Genomic DNA, 22,538 nt, shown 5'->3' with positions numbered 1-22,538 from the left:
GATAATTTAGCGAAATACTGAAATAAATCTAAGTATAAAATGTACAGACTGAATAAGAACTGGGAATCAAATAGAATGAGATTGCATATGAACTTAAGATCATGCATTAGTCTAACACCATCTGTATCGTTGTAAGGACAAGACTCATTTTATGAAAATGAAACTATGAAAATATCGTGTTTATTTGAAAGAAAAGCCTCAAGAAGACTATTAGGGAAATGACGGAAGTTCCACAATACAAATCTTGCGAGAAATTTGTACTCGTAAATGTCAGACATCAAATTTGGCGGGAATTATGAAAATTGGCGCTATTTTTGCGGTATCATGCGCCAATCAGCTCGTATTATCTTGCAATAATCTTTCTCTCTCTCTCTCTCTCCTTTAACCTTCGGTTCAGGGAGGACATCAATCACACCTCAATCACCAGTAAATCACACTTCCACGAAATAATGACTTCACTGCAATAACGGAATAATAACGGAATGATACTCACGCCCCACCAAAATCACCTTGGTGTAAACATCTTACCTCGGTGGAATCCGAGCAATTTCTCTCTCTCTCTCTCTCTCTCTCTCTCTCTCTCTCCCTAATGTATGCAAATGAGATAAGAGGCAACAAATAACCACGATGAGTACACAGAAATCTAATAACGGGGGAAGATGAGTCTAATGGCTGACGCTTTCTTTTTGTCTCTCACTTTTTATATCAAGGCCAATTACTTCCTGACGTACTGTGTGACGTAATGGCGCATGCTTTATCATACTTTCGATAATGACGTTGTTGTCATAGCCGTAATTACAGTGACAGAGCCTCGGTCATCATCATCAGTGGCTTAGCCTATAGGATTTTGTCTCCTTGAGAAAGCTCGCGGTGACAATTAGAAGAAATTTTCCGTTATAACTCGACACTTCGCAAGAAGTACAACCTCTAATTTCAATAAAAACAAAATAATGTCTGTTGACCATGCTGGTGGAAAATCGGTTTTCAACCTCAAATTTTTAGTGATTATGTTTTTGTTGGTTGTAATTTTGAAGAAAAAAATTATTTAATATCAAGGCGTCATACTATGGAGAGCTACGATTGGACCATGCGTCTAATTTTCGTAGGTCCAAACTCATTCCAGGGCGAGATTAATTTCTTAGATAATTTTACTGCCTTGTTAAAAAATGAGTGCTGTGTGTGTTAAATGTTAAATGATAATGTTAAAATATTAATTCTTTTTTGTAAAGAAATGAAAATTAATTCAAATCGGCTTGGTAAAATGCATATATACTCACCCCAGGCTTGTCATCGTATTCCTCCGAGGAATAGTCCTCACTCGTGTCGTAATTCAAGTCATAAATTGGCTCCTCAGCAAACAGTTGCTCCTGGGCGTAATCCTGGGCATAACCAGGCTGTTGGGCATAGTCGAAACCAGGCTCAGGGGCGTAACTGGGCACTGGGGCACGATCCGAGGTAAAGGACTGTTCTGTGACGTGTGGCACCTCTGAAAAATATTCGGGTAAAGTCGTGGGCGTCAGTTCTGGGCCTAAGGGAACCGGCGTCAGTCTTTTGGGCTCGATTCTGTTCCCATGTCGGAAAGAGCTCTTGGAGGCGCCGTCGCTTAGTTCCTGGAAGTGCTTCTTGGGTCTCTGGGTAGGAATCTCCAGGGCCACCTTTTTGGGCACCGGCGTGTGCCTCGGCTTGGTCGAGGTTTCGTAAATGGGGGGCTCCGTACTGAAGTAATACGGCTCTGTATGGAACGAGTCTTGGACGGACGGCTCTTCTGGAAAGTTGTCGTAACCCTGCGTTTCCAGTTCATAGCTGCCCTCCTGCTCCTCGTAATCTACTGGAACAGGCTCCAGCACCGGAGGGTCAACAGCTGGGTACGAAGGATCTGGAGAGGTCACCTTCACCTTCGACCTCAGCTTCTTCCTGACGAGAACAGGACGATATCTGAGCCTCTTGTCCTGCCTGTTGGTGCCCCGAGTGGATGTGGTGACCACCCTCGCTCTGGAAGTCACTCTGCCCCTCGGCTCCTCACTGGGCTGTTCTTTTTCTTCTTCTTCTTCTTCCTCTTCGTCGGGCTTGGCATCTGTTCTCATGCCCCACTCGTCCCGAATCGTCTTGAAACGCTGCCTGAGTCTAGAAGCGGCGCTGAACGAAGGGAACCGGGATGTCGTTGACGTTGTGGAGGGAGTTGTTGAAGGCGACTCCGTCGTGGTGAACACGTCAGGGAATACGCGCACCATCTTAGGCCCAGGCGTGGCTACCAGGACCGAGACATCTTCAACCTGGAATGTTAAGTAGTAGATAAACTGGACTGGAGATAGAGATACATTGAACAAGTCGACATTTTACCATGCAGAGGCACTAATTGTGATCTGACAATTTAGCAACCTAACTTAGTCTAAGTTGACCGTTGATCTCATGAAATATACAGAAAACTTGTTTTAAACTGGTCATAGAGGTCACATTGTAACCCGTTCTTGCCTGTACCAGATTGCTAAGGTTTGTTACTAAGTTCTTTAATTATCTTTATTCCACAAGGCAGAAGCGCTAACACAGCCAAATTAGGAGGGTCTAGTGCAAGTGCAGCAGGTCACAATAAGGCCTGCTTTCAACGAGGTCAGTATATGCCTGGTATTGATTAAGCTGGCCACATGGCCCAGTGACAGTCCAAGAGTGATAGGCCTATTACTCACCGAACCAGGAACCGAAGGTGAATGACTTTGACCCTCTTGATGACGTTCTTCATCCTCGCCTCTCGAAAACTTCCTGACCGGCAGCCCCAACTTCTGGCGCCTCAGCAGGAGCTGTCTCCTCCTCTCCGGATCCAGAGGGCGCCTGCGTCTGCCTCCTGACCTCCTCCTGACAGGCCTAGAGTTCGATCCTGAAAGCTGGAACGGCTCCTCCGAAGCAGTTTTCGAGTCTTCGTCGACTGACCTCTCATACAGAGACCGGAAAGTCTCCTCGCCGAGCTGATGCGAGTTTCGGATGAGTCTGGACTTGTGAGTAGACTCGGAGGCTACATATGGGTCTAATTCATCTTCTTCAGCAGTGGATGGAAGGTCATCCACAAATCGTATTGAAGGTTTAACTTGGTCATCCGGTCCGGATGGACCTTCCCCTACTGTGGCTGCTATAGTCAGAGCCACGATCACCTGTGGGGTGAGAAAACATTATCTTCATTATACTCTATTCGCTCAAGATGTCGGTTAGCAAGCTGAGTTTAATCTTCTTTTCTCTTATATTTAAATCCACATTTCTCGTGTTTTTATGTCCCCTTTCTTAATATAATATAAACCTTTCTCTTTCATCGGAATTTAATCTTATTTAAATTTTCCTCTTTCATCAGAAACTTTGTAGTACTATTTGCAAAACGAACTCAGCTGGGCAGAAATGATAAAAGGTTAAATTTTTACGTAGCCACAAAATTTATATATATATATATATATATATATATATATATATATATATATATATATATATATATATATATATATATATATATATATATGTGTGTGTGTGTGTGTGTGTGTGTGTGTGTGTGTGCGTATAAATACATATATATATACATATATATATATATATATATATATATATATATATATATATATATATATATATATATATATATATTATATTCACTGGTCAAATGAGAGTCTACAATACATTGCATAACTAGGCCTTGCAACCTTTTCTCTCTCTCTCTCTCTTCTCGTTATCTCATATTAAACGACAGCGCACGAGCCCATCTCCGCATCCTTCCAGGTGTGACACAGACGTCCTAAATATATAGTATACATATTCCTACCTTGCCCAAGACAGCCATTACTGCGTGACCTACTTAGTAGGACTAAACTCAAACAGAGTAAAAACAGCTTCCTGTTTTACATTTTCCTAGACCCTTATGCAACGTGATTATCGGTTTCTGTTCTAAAAGTTTTTTTCTAGATTTTTGCCAAAGTTTGTTTTCCCGTTGAGTGTTAAGTAATGTTTTGTCAATGTTTTTTTGTCGAGGTAAATCGTTATCATGCTCTGTTCGCCATTCGGTGTGTACAACTTGTTTTGAAATGTATTTAACTTTTCCCGCCCAATGTGCGTTGCTACGGTCTGTGACAGCCATAACAATGATGCGGCATCATTAGAGCAAAGCTTTTTGGGTTAAGAGGTAAAAATAAAAAAAGAAAATAAAAGAAAATTACTGGAGAAAAGACGTAGAAACAATATTGACAAGCATTGCATAATGAGGCAGACCAACCCTGCCATTTTCAGTCACACTCGAATGCCTTGTGAACGCGGCGTACTATGGGGGATGGGTGGGATTTTTGGTTGGGAGGGGGTGGGTTAAGACCTGTTCTTTCTCTCCGCAAGGCGATCGTGATCACCTGTAAACGAACACCTATAACGAACACCCGTTTCTCTCTCGGTAATCAGATTATTCAAATGGTTTTCTGCATCACGTTTAACTCTTAAAGGAGCTTTCGAGTGATTGTATTTATTCTGTTTTCCAAAGCAACGGGTGACGCTCCGTTCGTCTATCTTGGGAGGGTGTTCGCAATGTCGAGGTTTTGGAGCATGGGCTATATAGCAGTCATAGATATTGCATTTTGGCGCCTCTTGAGAATTTGGGGGGGGGGATGTGTCATATCTCTCTCTCTCTCTCTCTCTCTCTCTCTCTCTCTCTCTCTCTCTCTCTCTCTCTCTCGTGAAATAATACCGTGTTCCAACATAATTGAAGTAATTAGAGATTAATGCAAAATGTTTTTAATGAAAAGAATTGCTGTGAGAGTGAAGACTCTGTCTCTCTCTGTCTCTCTCTCTCTCTCTCTCTCTCTCTCTCTCTCTCTTAAATTACAAATAATAACATTAAGAGTAATGCAAATATTGATAGACAAAATGACAGTAAAATTGAGGAGACGAAATTTGATAATAAAAATAAATACAATATATAGTTTTTTTTAATATAGAAAGATTACTAACAAAGAAAAAACAAGTAAAACGAAATTCAAATCAGTAAAAAAAAAAAAAAAAAAAAAAACAGCCTGTTTTGAAAGTGAAATGGGAAAGAGGAGATGATGACAGCTGTTGTGCGATCCCGCCAGAAAAACAAGTTCGGCGTGAACTGCGTCTCGGCGAGATTGAAAACCGTACAGAACCTGTAAGTGTCATCGTGAGAGCGGCTATAATGAACTGGTTTCGTTTCCTCTCTTTTTCACCTTTCTAATAGTCTTTAGGAAATGTGCTTTGTAGTCATATGAAAGGAAAGTTTGAAAATAAGAACGATACCGGTCTAGTAATTCTTTAGTGGCTTCAAGTTCAGCGTGAACTGCCTCTAGGCGAGATTGAAAACAGTACAGAACCTGTGTCATCGTGAGAGCGGTTATATGAACTGGTTCCGTTTCCTCTCTTTTACATCTTTCTAAAAGCCTCAAGGAAATGTTCTTTGTTGTAGTATTTAGGGCAAATATAAAAATGAAAACGACATCGGTCTAGTAATTCTTCGGTGGCTTCCCTACTCTCTTTCCAAGAATCGGTATTCTATCTTTTACCGCCATATTACAAATAACGTTAAAATTAGATTGATACATAGTAACATAACTTTATACTTCAATATTCTCTAATATTTCTCCCTTTGTTTCATGTAAAACAAGGAAAATCGGAACAAAAGACAATCGACTTCCCGCGTAGAAAAGATGATTGTGTCTTTCGCGCGCTTTCTTAACAATGGCACCATGGGTCTAAAGTCACCTACGTTTATCTACTTAATCGTAGATTTTATCTATTGTATTTTCTTTCCGTATTTTGGCGTCGCAATTCCACCGTGGGATTCCGTCTTCGGTTTTTGTGCTGTTACTATCATTACGGCTTATTCGGTTACCTTCTCTCTCTCTCTCTCTCCACACCTTCCTTATGGAAACATCATCCTCTCTCGCTCTTTCTCTCTCTCTTTTCGTTACAGAAACATCAGTCTCTCTCTCTCTCTCTCTTCGTTACAGAAACATCAGTCTCTCTCTCTCACTCCACACCTTTCTCATAGAAACGTCAGCCCCTCTCTCTCTCTCTCTCTCTCTTCGTTACGGAAACATCTCTCTCTCTCTCTCTCTCTTCGTTACAGAAACATCTCTCTCTATCTCTCTCTCCCACATTCGTTACAGAAACATCTCTCTCTCTCTCTCTCTCTCTTCGTTACAGAAACATCTCTCCCCCGCCCCCACCATCGTTACAGAAACATCTCTCTCTCTCTCTCTTTCTCCCATCTTCGTTACAGAAATATCTCTTTCGCTCTCTCTCTCCCTCTCTCTTCGTTACAGAAACATCAGTCTCTCTCTTCGTTACAGAAACATCTCTCTCTCTCTCTCCCCCACCTTCGTTACAGAAACAGCTCTCTCTCTCTCTCTCTCTCTCTCTCTCTCTCTCTCTCTCAGGCATATTTTAGTAATTTAATTGTGCAAAGGCACATGAATAATCTACTTATATCAAATGGAAACTCAGGATTAAGTGAAAGTCTAAAGTTTCATAAATTGGAAATGACTTTTTTTTACATAATATTCTATTTCTTAATTCCTGTGATATAAAACAATTTTTGAAATAGGAATAAAACAGATTTTTCAATTCCCAGTTATAATTTTTGCTCTACAAGCAAAAACAAATAAAAAAATCGAGTTTTCTGTAGTGTACAATGTTGTATGAAACTTTCAGCCATGGTCCATGAAACTTTCAGCCACGGCACGGTGTTGGCCTGTGTTGTTTGCGCCTATAGCGGTGCCAGACGCACGATCATGGCAAACTTTAACCTCAAATAAAATAAAAGCTACTAAGAAGGCTAGAGGGCTGCAATTTGGTATGTTTGATGACTGGAGGGTGGATGATCAACATACCAATTTGCAGCCTCTAGACTCAGCAGTTTATAAGATCTGCTGGCGGTCAGAAAAAGTGCGTAGCTTTCTTTTACAGAAAACTAAAAAACTCAAATGACTCTACATATTCCATTAGGCTATAGCTCCGGATTCAGCGTTAGACCTACATCAGGTACACTTATACAATAGACAAGCGTTAATACAGTTATGTAATTGCTGAATTTGCATTTTATTTACCCTTGTGTTTATTTCAGGTCACGCAGATGTTCCCATTAAGAGTGTCATAAAATTATATTGCTGCTCGTTACAGACACACACACACACACACTCATACGAGAGTGCGTGTTTGTGTGTGTGTAGTTAGTTATGACAGATTTATTATTTAGAATAAATTTTTAAAAAGCAATTCCTATTTGATATAACTGAACAAATCAATAAAGCAAGTAAACAAGTATAAAATGAGCCGAAGTTTCTTCGGCGCGATCGAGTTTTCTGTACAGCCGCTACAGCGTATAATCAAGGCCACCGAAAACAGATCTAGCTTTCGGTGGTCTCGGTGTAATGCTGTATGAGCCGAGGCCCATGAAACTTTAACCACGGACCGGTGGTGGCCTGTCCTATATCATTGCTAGACGCACGATTATGGCTAACTTTAACCTTAAATAAAATAATAACTATTGCGGAGGCTAGAGCACTAAAATTTGGTATGTTTGATGATTGGAGGGTGGATGATCAACATAGCAATTTGCATCCCTCTAGCCTCAGTAGTTTTTAAGATCTGGGGGCGGACAGGAAAAGTGCGGACAGAATACGGTGCGGACAGAATACGGTGCGGACGGACAGACCAAACCGGCACAATAGTTTTCTTTCACAGAAAACTAAAAAAAAAAAAAAAAAAACAGAGCATAATTCAAAATGTCTGAAATTCTAAGTAGTTATTGTACAGTACATGTACTATACACAACTGTGCTGCCTAATCGTACACACACACACACACACACACACAATATCTTTATTTAGATCAGTCACCTCATTAACATAAACTCATTATTGCATTCCATTCGCAAATTAGGCTTCCCAGAGGAACCGCAAAACAGGGAAAGAACGACGAACAAATAAACTAAGTAAAAAAAAAAGTTATAACGGTAGACCGAATGTTTAAACTCGACTACGAGATCAAGGTAATGTGACATTGGCAATTATGGCCGTCAGTGACATCATCATCAGGATTTAAATCGCTTTGAGGAAACGCGCTCAAGCCGTTCCGCGGAGAGAGAGAGAGAGAGAGAGAGAGAGAGAGAGAGAGAGAGAGAGAGAGAGAGAGAGATAATAAATGCGTCATTGAAATAAGCAATTATCAAACTGGCTCGTAAATTCGTGTCACGACTTAAAGTACATTGGTTGTGATGTGACCTAGTCCGTTCAATATAAGTAAGAGCCGTTTTTAACGAGAGAGAGAGAGAGAGAGGAGAGAGAGAGAGAGAGAGAGAGAGAGAGAGAGAGAGAGAGCAGGCAAAGAAGAAAGCGCAAACGCAATCAGAATAAAACAAATTAGTTAAACACAAACGGGAAAACATAAGCCTAGGGCCAGTACCATCACCGCCATTAGCCCCGACAGCAAACAGTTATTAATGTAGCCAAAACCTTCAGTAGAACCCAGTTATTATGGACGAAAGCGGTCATCATTTTCTCTAACGCTTGACCGTAATTCAAGGATGACGTAGAAAACCGTTAAGAAGTATAGATAATTAGTTTTCATGGCTTCGTCATTCCAATAGACGCCCTCCAAAAATAGACCTATGCCGTTTCTCAACACGAGAGATTCTTTGGTGGTTAAGCAAAAAGCGATTCTTTTTCATTATTTTTCGGTAGAAAGAACAGGCTAAACGTCTTCCAAAGTCAGCAAATTGTTCTCTCGAGTTACATAAAGACGTCCATTGCATCCTCTGTCACCATATTTTGTTGTCACAAGAAGCAACGGGCTGGAAATGAGCGTCGGCAATGTCGGCGGTGTCAGCAATAGCGCCTTCGAACAGAGGCAACTCCGAGAGTTGCATCACGCCCCAACCTCTTTCTTTCATAGACAGAAACGCCATAGACACGCCATCTTATAAGTTTTTAGTTACGTCTGTGTGTTATTTCTCTCTTTACCTCTTTTTATTTTAATTCTTCTCTGGTTATCTCTTTTTTATCTCTTTTTTTTCACGGCACGGCTCATCTCAAGGACGCGTTTCACGTGTGTGTCAAGTAGGCTTGAACGTAAACACTTACAGACGCAAGTCACAAGTGCCTCGTTTCGCAAAAGCTCTTTTGCTTTTTCATAATTGCTTTGCTTTATGTGCTTCGTTATTCGCTCTGCTAACTGTAGGGCCTCGTGGTGACCCATTGCCCCTTTTATCAGACTGTTATGGACTGTTGTAAGTTTCTTAGCAATGATTTATGCGATGATCTTGCTGGCGTAACACGCCTAGTCCTAAGCCTACAGCTGGTCGTAACAGCCAATGGCATAGGGTCTTCCAAGTTCAGAGTTCTCTCTCTCTCTCTCTCTCTCTATTTATCTACTTTTAAAAGCACCGCAGATCAAAGTTCAGTGGCCGCAAGAGAGCGCGCAAGAGAGATCCTCTTTTGTACGCGTCGATGATGTATAGATCCAGTACGCATTACGTACTGCGTTAACTTTCTCTCTCTCTCTCTTTCACTCAAAACGAGAGAGAGAGAGATACATAAAGATAGATAGAGAGAGAGAGAGAAAGTAGTACATAGGGAGCAGAATAATGGTTGGTTGGGCGGCTGGGTCAGCGATGATAATGTTAAGCGCCTCCTTGACCCCGATGACCCGTGTATACAAAGCCATTCACCACTACTCGCTCCCGGCCTGATTTTTCCTCTTCTTATCTGCTCATTTTCTTTGCCTGCCGTATTTCTCGCGTCCGTTATTTACGTTCCTATTTGTTACTTGACTTCGGGTCTTGAGAGAGAGAGAGAGAGTTAGGTCTACTGCAAGCTAAACCTTATAATGGACTTGGAGAGAGAGTTAAGTCTATTGCAAGCTAACTCTCATAATAGACTTGAGAGAGAGAGAGAGAGAGAGAGAGAGAGAGAGAGAGAGAGAGAGAGAGAGAGAGAGAGAGTAGGTCTACTGCAAGCTAAATCTTATAATGGACTTGGAGAGAGAGAGAGAGAGTTAGGTCTATTGCAAGCTAATTCTCATAATGTACTCGGAGGCAAAGAGAGAGAGAAGAGAGAGAGAGAGAGAGAGAGAGTGGTCAGTAAAGTCGATATTTCTCCTTTCCTCTCTATCTTTTACTTCTTTTCAGTTCCTCATTCAAGGACAGGAAAGGAAAGTGAAAATGATTGACAGGCGTCTCTCTCTCCCCCCCCCCTCTCTCTCTCTCTTTCTCTCTCTTTCCAAGTCCATTACTAGAATTACCTTGCGGTAGACCTAACGCTCTCTCTCTCTCTCGATATATATATATACATATAGTATATATTTATATACATAGATATATATTTATTATATATATACGTAAATATATATTACATCTAGCCTGCCTTAGACCCACGCCACAAAACCACTGACTCATCATCACAAACGAGCGCTAAGCAGCCAAAGACAAGCAAAGAAAGAAGGTCACCCGACACAAACAAAGAACGAATGAAAGGAAAAGTGAGCAAAAAAAAAAAAAAAAAAAAAAAAAGGATAATTATAACGTCTTTTTGGGGGGAAATGGCCCGCCAGTCAAGAGCCGGCCTGGGTGACGAGTTAACTAGACAGTTAGCCTCACTTTCTTCCGCCTGTGTGTGCGTGAGAGAGAGAGAGAGAGAGAGAGAGAGAGAGAGAGAGAGAGAGAGAGAGAGAGAAATACTCTCTTAAGGAACTGGAAACCTCGGAGAGAGAAAGAGAGAGACAGACAGACAAATATTCTCTTAAGGAACTGGAAACTTCAGAGAGAGAGAGAGAGTGAGATAAATATTCTTTTAAGGAACTGGAAACCTCGGAGAGAGAGAGAGAGAGAGAGCGAGAGAGAGAGAGAGAGAGAGGTGGGGGGGAGAGAGGAATATTCTCTGAAGGAACTGGAAACCTCTGGGGAAGAGAGAATGAGAGAAATATCCTCTTAAGGAACTGGGAATCTCGAAGAGAGAGAGAGAGAGAGAGAGAGAGAGAGAGAGAGAGAGAGAGAGAGAGAGAGAGAGAGAAATATTCTCTGAAGGAACTGGGAACCTTGGAGAGAGAGAGAGAGATATTCTCTCATGGAACCGGTCACCGGAAATTGCGGGAGCGAGAGAGGTTTAAATATCCTGTCTCTATTCTAAAGTCAAGTGTAATTGTCCCAAGTTTACAGACTATTATTATTTTTATTATTATTATTATTATTATTATTATTATTATTATTATTATTATGATCAAAGTGAGGAAATGGATAACAAATGAGAAGAGATATCTGATAAGAACGAAGCGGACCAATAAAATAAAAAAACTAAGGAAAACATAACTCTTGAAAATAAATCAAATCGCTGGATTGGTATCTAGGAGTTGAAATCACCGAAAGATAAAAGTGATTTCCCCTTATGTTCAGTGCGATAAAATAGGCCTATTCCTTCGTTCTCACACTTATTTGTAAAATTATTAAATTCTTTTCTATTTCTACTTATAATTTTCATTTTAAAATTGCTAAGGGTAATATATAGGCCTATCAAACTGTTTCCATCCACCAGATTCAATCTTTTTTCTAACAAAATTGTTCAGCATAAACTTAAACAGGTCTTATATTTACTCTGATGAGAGACATGGTGAGACACAATGAGTCTGGATGAGTCTGTAATGAGTCTGTAATTAACGTTCGTTTATTACAAAATCATCGAAAAGTCACGACAAATTTTAATGGCATCGGCCTAGGTCACTCCAGAAGAAGGGACGATGGTATGATGTAAGGAGGAGCCATTTTGCATTCTTTTTTCCATCCTCCATTCACTGACCACAAACCGTGCATAATAAGTTACTGCGGTCTGTTTGTTAAGGGAAAAAACGCAGGCAAAAGTGAAATAAAAAAAAAACTAATACTTTCGATGGTTCAGGAACTTTCGAGTAACCGGACAGGAAGACGGTTGCGTTTCTTTGAATCAGACTGACTCATTTCCTAGACCTATGGTATATCAATAGGGCAAGGTTTATCTAAACCATACCCTGGAGGGGAGAGACAAAAGCTCCATAAAGGAAAGGGAATGACAAGATTTAAAAAATTAATTAAGATAAGTAACAAATAAAGAAAATAAAAACATTCTAATAAAGATTGAACTTATGAAGCTTCAGTGATTCAAACGTACGATTTATAGGAGAGGCACTTCACAATTTGGTCTCAAACCAAACCGTGTATTATCGAACAGAGAGAGAGAGAGAGAGAGAGAGAGAGAGAGAGAGAGAGAGAGAGAGAGAATCCCGCCAATATATTATCAAACAAAGCCATGGCAAAGCTAAAGAGATCTGCGCTCACGCTTGTATGTCAAGCCTAATTAGGCCTATCTTGTGTTTGTGTCTGTGAGAGAGAGAGAGAGAGAGAGAGAGAGAGAGAGAGAGAGAGAGAGAGAGAGAGAGAGAAATTACAAAATCCCACCAAAATATTATCGAATTGAGCCATGCCTAGGCTGAAGAGCAGCGGTAACGTTTGTATGACCAGCCTAATTAGGCCTATCTTTGCGCAATCTCAGTCACCACACCAAAACCCGTCAAAAACTATTATTTTTTTAAAGCTTTAACAAATTAAATAAAAGACGAACAATTAAACTAACGTCACGAATGACCCCGGAATTACCGCCGAAGATGTTCGAAGCTTAAGGGGAACAAAAGGCACCACGCCCAAAGTCATCACCATTTTTTGGCGCCACGCCCCATGATGACGCCGGGCTCCTGCGCCTGCGCACTATCAAACATGTCAGCCACACAAGGTCGAAGTCTCAACTGAGGCGAAATATTGTAAAGTTTTCGGTATTTTTTTAGGCTTTATTTTAAAGTTGGTAAGCGCAATAGATTTTGTTTATTTTTTTTAACGTTTAGTCAATTTTATGAACAGAATGTGGATAGATTTTACTTGAGAATGACCTCTAAACATAGGCCTATCGCCCCTCATCAGTTAGGCGTAACTTCATCATAGACGCATAATAATATTTTCATTTTGTTATATTATACATAAGTTAATGAAAATAAAAATGAACGAGTAAAAGAAATTAAATAAATCAACAAACAGAAGACGAAATAAACCAAAAATAAAAAAAAAATTCCAAAAAAAAAATCACATAAACAAACACAGGTGATGAACAGGTAAAGGTTATATACAAAATCCAACAGGTAATTAAGTCGGTCAATGGAGGTCCACTTCCGTTCTAAATTGGTCATTAGAGGTAAAAAGACAGTTGTAAAACGATCCACCATTTTTCCTTGACATCAATTCTTAAAAGAGTACCAAATGGAACTTTTTTTTTTTTATTGGTGCTCTTTCAGACATTGCTCCCTTCAGTTTGATGTGGAAGTTTTTCCACGTCTTCCTTCTTTCGGGTGGCGGCGTAACACCTGTCAGGGCAACTCTCCCACAATGATTGTAGGGCTAGGTGACTGATTCCTTTAAAACTCTCTCTCTCTCTCTCCTTGCAGAAACATCAGCCTTCTCTCTCTCTTTGTCTCTGTCTCTCTCACCTTACAGAAATATCAGCCTCTCTCTCACTCTCTCTCTCTCTCCTTACAGAAAAGTTAGACTCTCTCTCTCTCTCCCCGTGCCACAAATATTCGCACACAAAAATGACACAATTTCGCCAAACAACGTAAACACTTTACAAAACCATCTCATCAGGTCAAGACGAAAGGTCAATAGCACGCATGCGCAGAGCGTTCTTTATAAAAACACGAGGTTGACGTCACGCTTTCCTTATAGCGAAGTTATACAGCGAAGTTTTTTTTTTTAAGACGGAGATCGAAAAGACTATTACAATAATAATCGTCTTCTCTTTAAGCCTGACCTTGCGACGTTTCTGGGGGAAGAAGAAAGATCTCTCTCTCTCTCTCTCTCTCTCTCTCTCTCTCTCTCTCTCTCTCTCTGTGTGTTCGGCCCGTGTCTTTATGCGATTGCGTCGTCAGCTGAGAGAGAGAGAGAGAGAGAGAGAGAGAGAGAGAGAGAGAGAGAGAGAGAGAGAGAGAGAGAGAGAGTAACAATAATACTGATGATAATGATTATGTATTCATTTCCACATTTCAGTTTACAGTGGCAACTAAGTTTCATACAGTAAAGAGAGAGAGAGAGAGAGAGAAGAGAGAGAGAGAGAGAGAGAGAGAGAGAGAGAGAGAGAGAGAGAGAGAGAGATAATAATAATGAAAATGTACTTATTTCCACACTTCAGTCTACAGTAGGTACTAAGTCTCATACATAAAATAGAGAGAGAGAGAGAGAGAGAGAGAGATTGCATTGGATATTACAATTAAATACATATTTGGTAAAATTTGAATAATAATATATACAGAATATATATATATATATATATATATATATATATATATATATATATATATATATATATATATTATTATATATATATATATGTGTGTGTGTATATATATATATACATATATTTATATATAAATTCTATATACATGTACATGATTTGCAGGTGTTTAAGCTTGATAATTTTCACAAGAAATAAAAAAAAATGTTTATGTCGCAGAAGACTTGCAATGAGAGATTACGTAACGGCAAGTCACGAGCTGTGATTCCTACCAGGTTCTTTCAAGCCCTTAATTTTAGGGGGGTGCCTAAGCCGAACCCGCTATTATTATTATTATTATTATTATTATTATTATTATTATTATTATTATTATTATTCACAAGCTGCAATTAATGGAAATTATTTTTTGTCCTTCAATCTTGACAAGACCACCACGTGATTTCCATGTCAATTCTTTGCCAAATTCTCTCTCTCTCAACTTCGCTAAAGAAGAATCAGTCTCACTCTCTCCATCTTCGTTATAGAAAACTCTCTCTCTCTCTCTCTCTCTCTCTCACTACAAAGCCTGAGATCCAAATGTAAGAACATGAAGCAATTCTGACGTCTGTAGCAGGATTCGAACCAGCATCCAGAGTATCAGAACTATATATATGTGTGTGTGCGTATCCTCACGGTCAAAATAATTCATTATCTTTGTTACCTACTGTTTAATGCTTGAGACTAGGAAAGAAAGAAAGGGAAAAATGGAAAGAGAGAATGAATGAACAAGTTAAAAATAATGAAGAAGTAATTCAAGACAAAATAATGTAAGCAAAAATGCTAATTGGCACCTGAATTAAACGTCATCATCCAATTTGCGCTTGAGTAAATCAGGGGGCACCTCATCACCTGACGTCACGTGGTTACGTCATAATTCAATTTGCAGTTGTCCAATCAGGGGCTTTTTTTTACTGGGTGACGTCACATCTCATTATTGCCATCTAGCACTTATCAGAATTAAACGAAGGAACACAAAATAAATCTTCTATTAAATCGCAGGATGACCTTGCAAGACCCATGACTTTGCCCCAACGTATCTTGGCCAGCTAAGGAAAGAGAGAGAGAGAGAGAGAGAGAGAGAGAGAGAGAGAGAGAGAGAGAGAGAGAGAGAGAGAGAGAGAGAGAGAGAGAGATGAAATAATTCTATAATATTTACGACAAACCCAAGTAAAATATTATCGCACTCATGTAACAGTGACTATAAAATCAGATATATAGTCACACAAAATGACTATAAAATCCGGCTTATTATCACACAAGAACGACTATAAAACCAGGTATATAGTCACGTGAAATCGACTATAAAATCTGGTATATAGTCACACGAAAAGCGACTATAAAATCTGGTAGGCTATATAGTCACACGAAAAGCGACTATAAAATCTGGTATATAGTCACACGAAAAGCGACTATAAAATCAGGAATATAGTACACTAAAACGACTATAAAATCAGGTATATAGTCAAACAAAAAGCAACTATGAAATCAGGTATATAGTCACACTAAAACGACTATAAAATCAGGTATATAGTCACACTAAAACGGCTATAAAATCAGGTATATAGTCACACTAAAATGAATATAAAATCAGGTGTATAGTCTCACTAAAACGACTATAAAATCAGGTATACAGTATAGTCACACTATATATAAAATCAGGTAGTCACACAAAAAAGACAATAAAATCAGTTTATAGTCACACTAAAATGACTATAAAATCAGGTATATAGTCACACAAAAAGACTATAAAATCAGTATATAGTCACACTAAAATGACTATAAAATCAGGCATATAGCCACACAAAAAATACTATAAAATCAAGTATATAGTCACACTAAAACGACTATAAAATCAGGTATATAGTCACACTAAAATTACTATAAAATCAGGCATATAGTCAAACTAAAACGACTATAAAATCAGATATATAGTCTCCCTAAAACGACTATAAAATCAGTATATAATTACTAAGACGACTATAAAATCAGGTATATAGTCACGCTAAAACGACTATAAAATCAGGTATATAGCCACACAAAATGACTATAAAATCAGGTACACAGTTACACTTAAACGACTATAAAATCAGTACATAGTTACACTAAAATGATTGATTAATTGCGGGTTATCTGGCGTCATACACTAAATTGACTATAAAATCAGGTATATAGTCACACTAAAATGACTATAAAATCAGTTATACAGTCATACCAAAACGACAATAAAATCTGGTATATAGTCACACTAAAACGCCTATAAAATCAGTATGAAGTCACACCAAAAAAGACTATTAAATCAGTATAAAGTCACACTAAAATGACTATAAAATCAGATATATAGTCACACAAAAAATACTATACAATCAGGTATATAGTCGCACTAAAATTACTATAAAATCTGGTATATAGTCACACTAAAGCGACTATACAATTAGGTATATAGTCACAATAAAACGAATATAAAATCAGTTATATAGTCACACAAAACGACTATAAAATCTGCCATATAGCCTTATAAATCACCGTGAAATCAGGTATATAGTTACACAAAAGTTAGCATAAAATCAGGTGTATACAAAACGACTATAAGTTCAGGTATATAGTCGCACAAAAATTACTGTAAAATCACGAAAAACTTACTATAAAATCAGGTTTATAGTCACACACAAAGAATATAAAATCAGGTGTATAGTCACAAAAATCACTATATAATTAAGAACAAAGTCAACATGATTATTTTTTTTCTTAAATCTCCTTCTGGGCCGTAAACAAACGCATGCGCATTCGAGCCACGCCACTTACCCAGGCAAATATAGCCGCTATCTCCATGGCCACAACCTCCTCCCGTCGCTGCTGGGGCCAAACTGACTTACTATCGGTTCTTTCTTTACGCTGGAATGAGCCCATTCATAACTCCCTCCCTCCTCCCCCCCCCCCTCATCCTTCCACCTCCTCCCTCGAGAGAATGGGACGTGATATTATCAATTAAATTTGTCCTTATATATTTATTTTTGTGTGTGTAACGTCCTGGAGAAGTTGAACAGCCATCCATATTCATAACTCAACATATATCGTCTGCAAACGTTGGCAGTTGACTCACATCTTATACTTCTACTTTTAAAATAAACCAGACACTCACCTGTCAACATATTCTCAAAAACACTTTCCTTTCTTAATAAAGCTTCAAATTCTCACAACAAATACTTCACCACACAACTTCACTCAACTGAGGAAGGATTCACAACGCTGAGTCTTCTAAGTTTGCATATGAATTTCATAGGGTTTATAGGTTAATTTCATAGGGTTTTGGGTAAATTTCATGGCATTTATAGCCAAAATTCACAGGATTTCATGTAGAGTTCAAAGGAATTGTAGGTAAGTTTTATAGGATTTATTGGTAAACTTCGTAGGATTTATAGGTAGATTTTATAGGATTTAAAGAAAATCTCATTGAATTTATAAGTCAGTTTCATGGGATCTATAGATAAATTTCATATGATTTATAGGTAAATTTAATGGGATTCACAGATGAATTTTTCAATATAATTTATAGGGAAATTTCATGGGATTTATAGATAAATTTCGCTGGATTTACAGATAAATTTTATTGGATTTATAGGCGAATTTCATAAGATTGATAGATAGATTTCATGGGATTTAAAGGGCAAATTTCATGTGATTATAGGTAAATTTCATGGATAAATAAATTTCATAGGATAAATGGGGAATTTCATGGGTTTTACAGGTAAATTTCATTGTATTTACAGGTAAATTTCGCAGGAAATATAGGTAAATTTCGTGGGATTTATAAGTGAATACCAGGATTTGTAGGCAAATTTCAGAGGATTTATAAGTTAATTTCTTAGGAATTATAGGTAAATTTCATAGGATTTATGGGTAAAATTCAGAGGACTTGAAAATTTCATATGAATTATAGGTGAATTTCACAGGACTTAACGGTAAATTTCATAGGAATTATGGATAAATTTCATAAGACTTACAGATAAATTTCATTTGAATTATAGATAAATTTATAGGATTTATAGGTAAATTTCATACGACTTGTAGGTAAATATTATACAAATTATAGGTACATTTTGGAGGATTTATAGGTAAATTCCATTGAGGTTTTATGTAAATTTCATAGGATTTACATGTAATTCTTATAAATTATAGGCAGATTTCATATGCTTTTTAGGTAAATATCATAGGAATAACAAAACATATCATAGGATTTACAGGTACTTTCATAGGGCTGATAGGCAAATTTCATAGGAAGTAAAACTACATTTCATAGTATGTAAGGTAAGTCTAAGAGAATTATAGGTAAATGCCACAGGATTTATAGGTAAAGTAAATTTCGTTTCGAAATGATTCCGCTTAAAAGTGCAGTCAGATATTAATACAAAACTCCTGCTTTCTTCAGTAATATAATTCGAATCATAAAAAATTCAAATGGTAAAACTTACCTTTAAATCCTATAAAATCAACTGATAAATCCTATGAAATTCAGCAATAAACCCCATGAGATTTACTGATAAATCCTATGAATTCACGTATAAATCCTATGAAATTTAGTGATAAATCCTATAAAATTTACTGATAAAGCCTATGAAATTTTGATATAATTTCTGTGAAATTTACCTATAAATCCTTTGAAACTTGCTTATAAATACCAAGAATTTTACTTATAAATTCTATGAAATTCACAATAAATCCTATGAAATTCACAAATAAACCCTATGAAATTCAGCTATCAGTCCTATAAAATTCTCCTATAAATCCTGTGAAACTTACCAATAAATCCTATGAAATTTACCAATACATCCTTTGAAATTTGCGTATAAATCTTGTAAAATGTAACCATAAATTCTATAAAATTTACATATAAATCCTAAGAAATCTATGTACAAATCCTCTAAAATCTACCTATAAATCCTCTAAAATTTACCTAACAGTCCTATGAAATATACCTATTAATCCTATGAAATATAACTATAAATCCTATGAAATTTACCTATAACTCCTATGAATTATCTATAAATCCTATGTAATTCATTTATAAATTCAATAAAATTTACCTATAAGGTCTATGAGTTCCCTATAAGTCCTATGTAATTCAACTGTAAATTCAATTAAATTTACCTATAAATCCTATGAAATTTACCTACGAATTATTCACAATATGCCTATAAATCCGATTTAAATTAATAAACATTACAATTATATGCCAATGGTCCTAGAATTCTCAAACAATCATCGAAGAAGATTTTGAGAGAGTCCTGAGTCCGCCATCCCTTCATCTCCGCCACTGATTAAGAGCTTTTTCTCTCTTTTTTGTGAATTTTATCTCTTTAAAATATAAGCATTTCCTAACCAAAATCTTCCCCAACCATCCTTTGGTTCCGCTCCCGTTGCCGAAATGAAGAAGAAGGAAAAGGAGAGGAAGAAATAGCGCAAAAAAAGATAAGAAAAAAGTTACAAGGACGTGTGTGTCTAATTTGGGGAGAAGATTCAGTACTCCGCATGCGCGGCTCTTCTTTTGTTTTTGTTAAGACATTTCGACGCCTGGTGAATATAACAAGTGGAGTGCTGACGTTGTTTTACATCATTTTTCTGAGAGAGAGAGGGAGAGAGAGAGAGAGAGAGAGAGAGAGAGAGAGAGAGAGAGAGAGAGAGAGAGGGAGTATATATAATTAGAATGCCATAACTGCGTGAGCGAAAGTTATTTTTTCTCTCTGCTTTGCGGTCAATTTGCATAACGGCGAAGTGTTACGTGGTCCTACACTCAAATTTCGGAAAGCGTTGACCAACGACAGCTAAAAGACTATGAAATGGAGTTGTTGAAAGCACGCACTACTAGATAAATAAATAAATAAATAAATAAATAAATAAATTATATATATATATATATATATATATATATATATATATATATATATATATATATATATATATATATATATATATATTGTTATGGTCTAGTATTTTCGAGACAGCAGGTTCAAAGAAAAACAAGCAACTGGGCTGGAATGACTGACGAGAGGTGACAAGCAAAGAAGGAGCAGAACAAACCCACAAAATACAGCTTTAAGATTAATTTATTGTACGTACTAATTTGCATTATATACAAGTGAGTCAGGTCTGGGGGAGGAAACACTTAAAATGACCAATTAAATAAACATTACAAATAACAGGAGGCAGCAACATAAAGCTCATGTAATTAAATCTTCAATAGTCAATAAACAATTCACAGACAGCATAATGTGCCATAAATAATACATTAGCGGCATTAAATTAAAAAAAACATTCAGCATAATAAATAATACATGAGCAGTAAAATAAATATTTCAGCATAAATACAAAATCAAGCAGCATAATAAATACAACGAAAGCAGTAAAATAAATACCACCCAGACAGCACACCACAAAACACAAACTCCAAGAGTAGTCGAGACGGTCACCACCATCAACGACGATGCAGACAAATGGACGAACACGGTCGAGGCATCGAGACAGCCATTTGCTGCTAAAGGAACAAATCCTCACACAGATGACCAACAATGGTTGAGCCATCGAAACATCCTATCTCATGCTGCCATCAGAGAAGACGTCATACTAACAGACGAAGAGGTCCTCCGCCTCCCTCCAAAGGCAATAGGACTCCCTGTTGCTCTGAGAAACCGAGCCTCTGCTCCAAAGAACCTGACTTGCTGCTGCCCTGGACCTGACTGACGCTGTCAGTTACCGAGACAAACGTCAACTCCTTCCACAAAGTAAAACAACTTACAGGAAAGGAGGTAACAACCCACCAAGGAATAATTGGCAAACGATTGTCCTCACATATATATATATATATATATATATATACCTATATATATACATATATACATATATATATATATATATATATATATATATATATATATATATATATATATATATGTATATATATATAAGATTCACTTTACCTTGGGAATTTACAACAAAAAGGATTTTTGCATAAGTAAATCTGCTCGGCCAGGGTTTGAATCCTGGCCAGGGCATATGCCCTGACATATAATTCCCAGAAAGTGCAAATTCAATAGTAATGGGTGTTCGTGGCTAAATATTTGGAAATATATGAAAAGACATTTTGTTGATTAGTGACAAAACAACATCATATATATATATATATATATATATATATATATATATATATATATATATATATATATATATATATATATATATATATATATATAGAGAGAGAGAGAGAGAGAGAGAGAGAGAGAGAGAGAGAGAGAGAGAGTAAACTAAAGGCATCTCCCTCCTGATTACTGTGCCTCTCTCTCTCTCTCTCTCTCTCTCTCTCTCTCTCTCTCTCCAAAAGAGGCCTCTCTTTTAACTTGAACTGTATACATCCGCAGAGAATTCTTTAGTTTTTTAAATATTTAAAGTAAGTTTTCCCTATTATAGGGCTATTTCCTGATAAAAGAATCACATAATAATAATAATAATAATAATAATAATAATAATAATAATAATAATAATAATAATAATAATAATTCTTAAACAAAAAACTCGATTAAAAAAAGTATTCCTGGACTGTACATTCACTGGACATCTTCAGGCAAGAAACATGAAAAGAAATTCAATATATATTTTTTTTAATCTATTTTAGGACACGAGAGACCAAGAATAGAATAGAATATAGAATTTAGGCCAAAGGCCAAGCGCTGGAACCTAAGAGGTCATTCAGCGCTGAAAGGGAAGCTAACAGCAAAAATCCCTGAAAGGCGTAACAGGAAGAGAACCTTTTGCAGTTGCACTATGAAACAATTGTCAGAAGATAGCTGAGGAAAGTAAGATGGGAGAAAGAGAATATGAACGGAGGTACAGTCAAAGGAATGAAAGGGGTTGCAGCTAGGGGCCGAAGGGACACTACAAAGAACCTTAAGTAATGCCAACAGTGCACCGCGTGAGGTGCACTGACAGCCTTCCCCCTACTAAACGCTGGGACTTACTGATGAATGAATAACGAAATTTCAAATATATGCGAAAGGCATATGCTTCCACACTAGAACACATGCACACATTAAATACATTTACTCAAGTTTCATCTGTACAATTAAAAAAAAAATAAACAAAACTGAGTGACGATAAAATTCTGAATAACTTAAAAATTTT

At 37.4% G+C, this 22,538-nt stretch overlaps 1 protein-coding gene across 1 annotated transcript in view; it reads right to left on the bottom strand.

Moving 5' to 3' along the window:
* Nucleotides 1-17,229, bottom strand: part of LOC136829883 (uncharacterized) — a 28,176-nt gene extending 10,947 nt beyond the window's left edge. Inside the window, exons 1-3 of the mRNA XM_067088953.1 lie at nucleotides 17,172-17,229; nucleotides 2,685-3,143; nucleotides 1,278-2,273 (exon numbers count right to left, since the gene is read on the bottom strand). Coding sequence (XP_066945054.1) covers nucleotides 1,278-2,273; nucleotides 2,685-3,143; nucleotides 17,172-17,198 — 1,482 coding nt within the window. The 5' untranslated portion in view covers nucleotides 17,199-17,229. The remainder of the gene's footprint in view (nucleotides 1-1,277; nucleotides 2,274-2,684; nucleotides 3,144-17,171) is intronic.
* Nucleotides 17,230-22,538: the final 5,309 nt, after the last annotated feature.

This window comes from Macrobrachium rosenbergii, chromosome 45 (assembly GCF_040412425.1).
Source record: "Macrobrachium rosenbergii isolate ZJJX-2024 chromosome 45, ASM4041242v1, whole genome shotgun sequence".
Classification (NCBI taxonomy): Eukaryota; Metazoa; Arthropoda; class Malacostraca; order Decapoda; family Palaemonidae; genus Macrobrachium; species Macrobrachium rosenbergii.
Note: the sequence above shows the minus strand (reverse complement) of the source record. Positions and strands in the feature narration are given on the sequence as shown.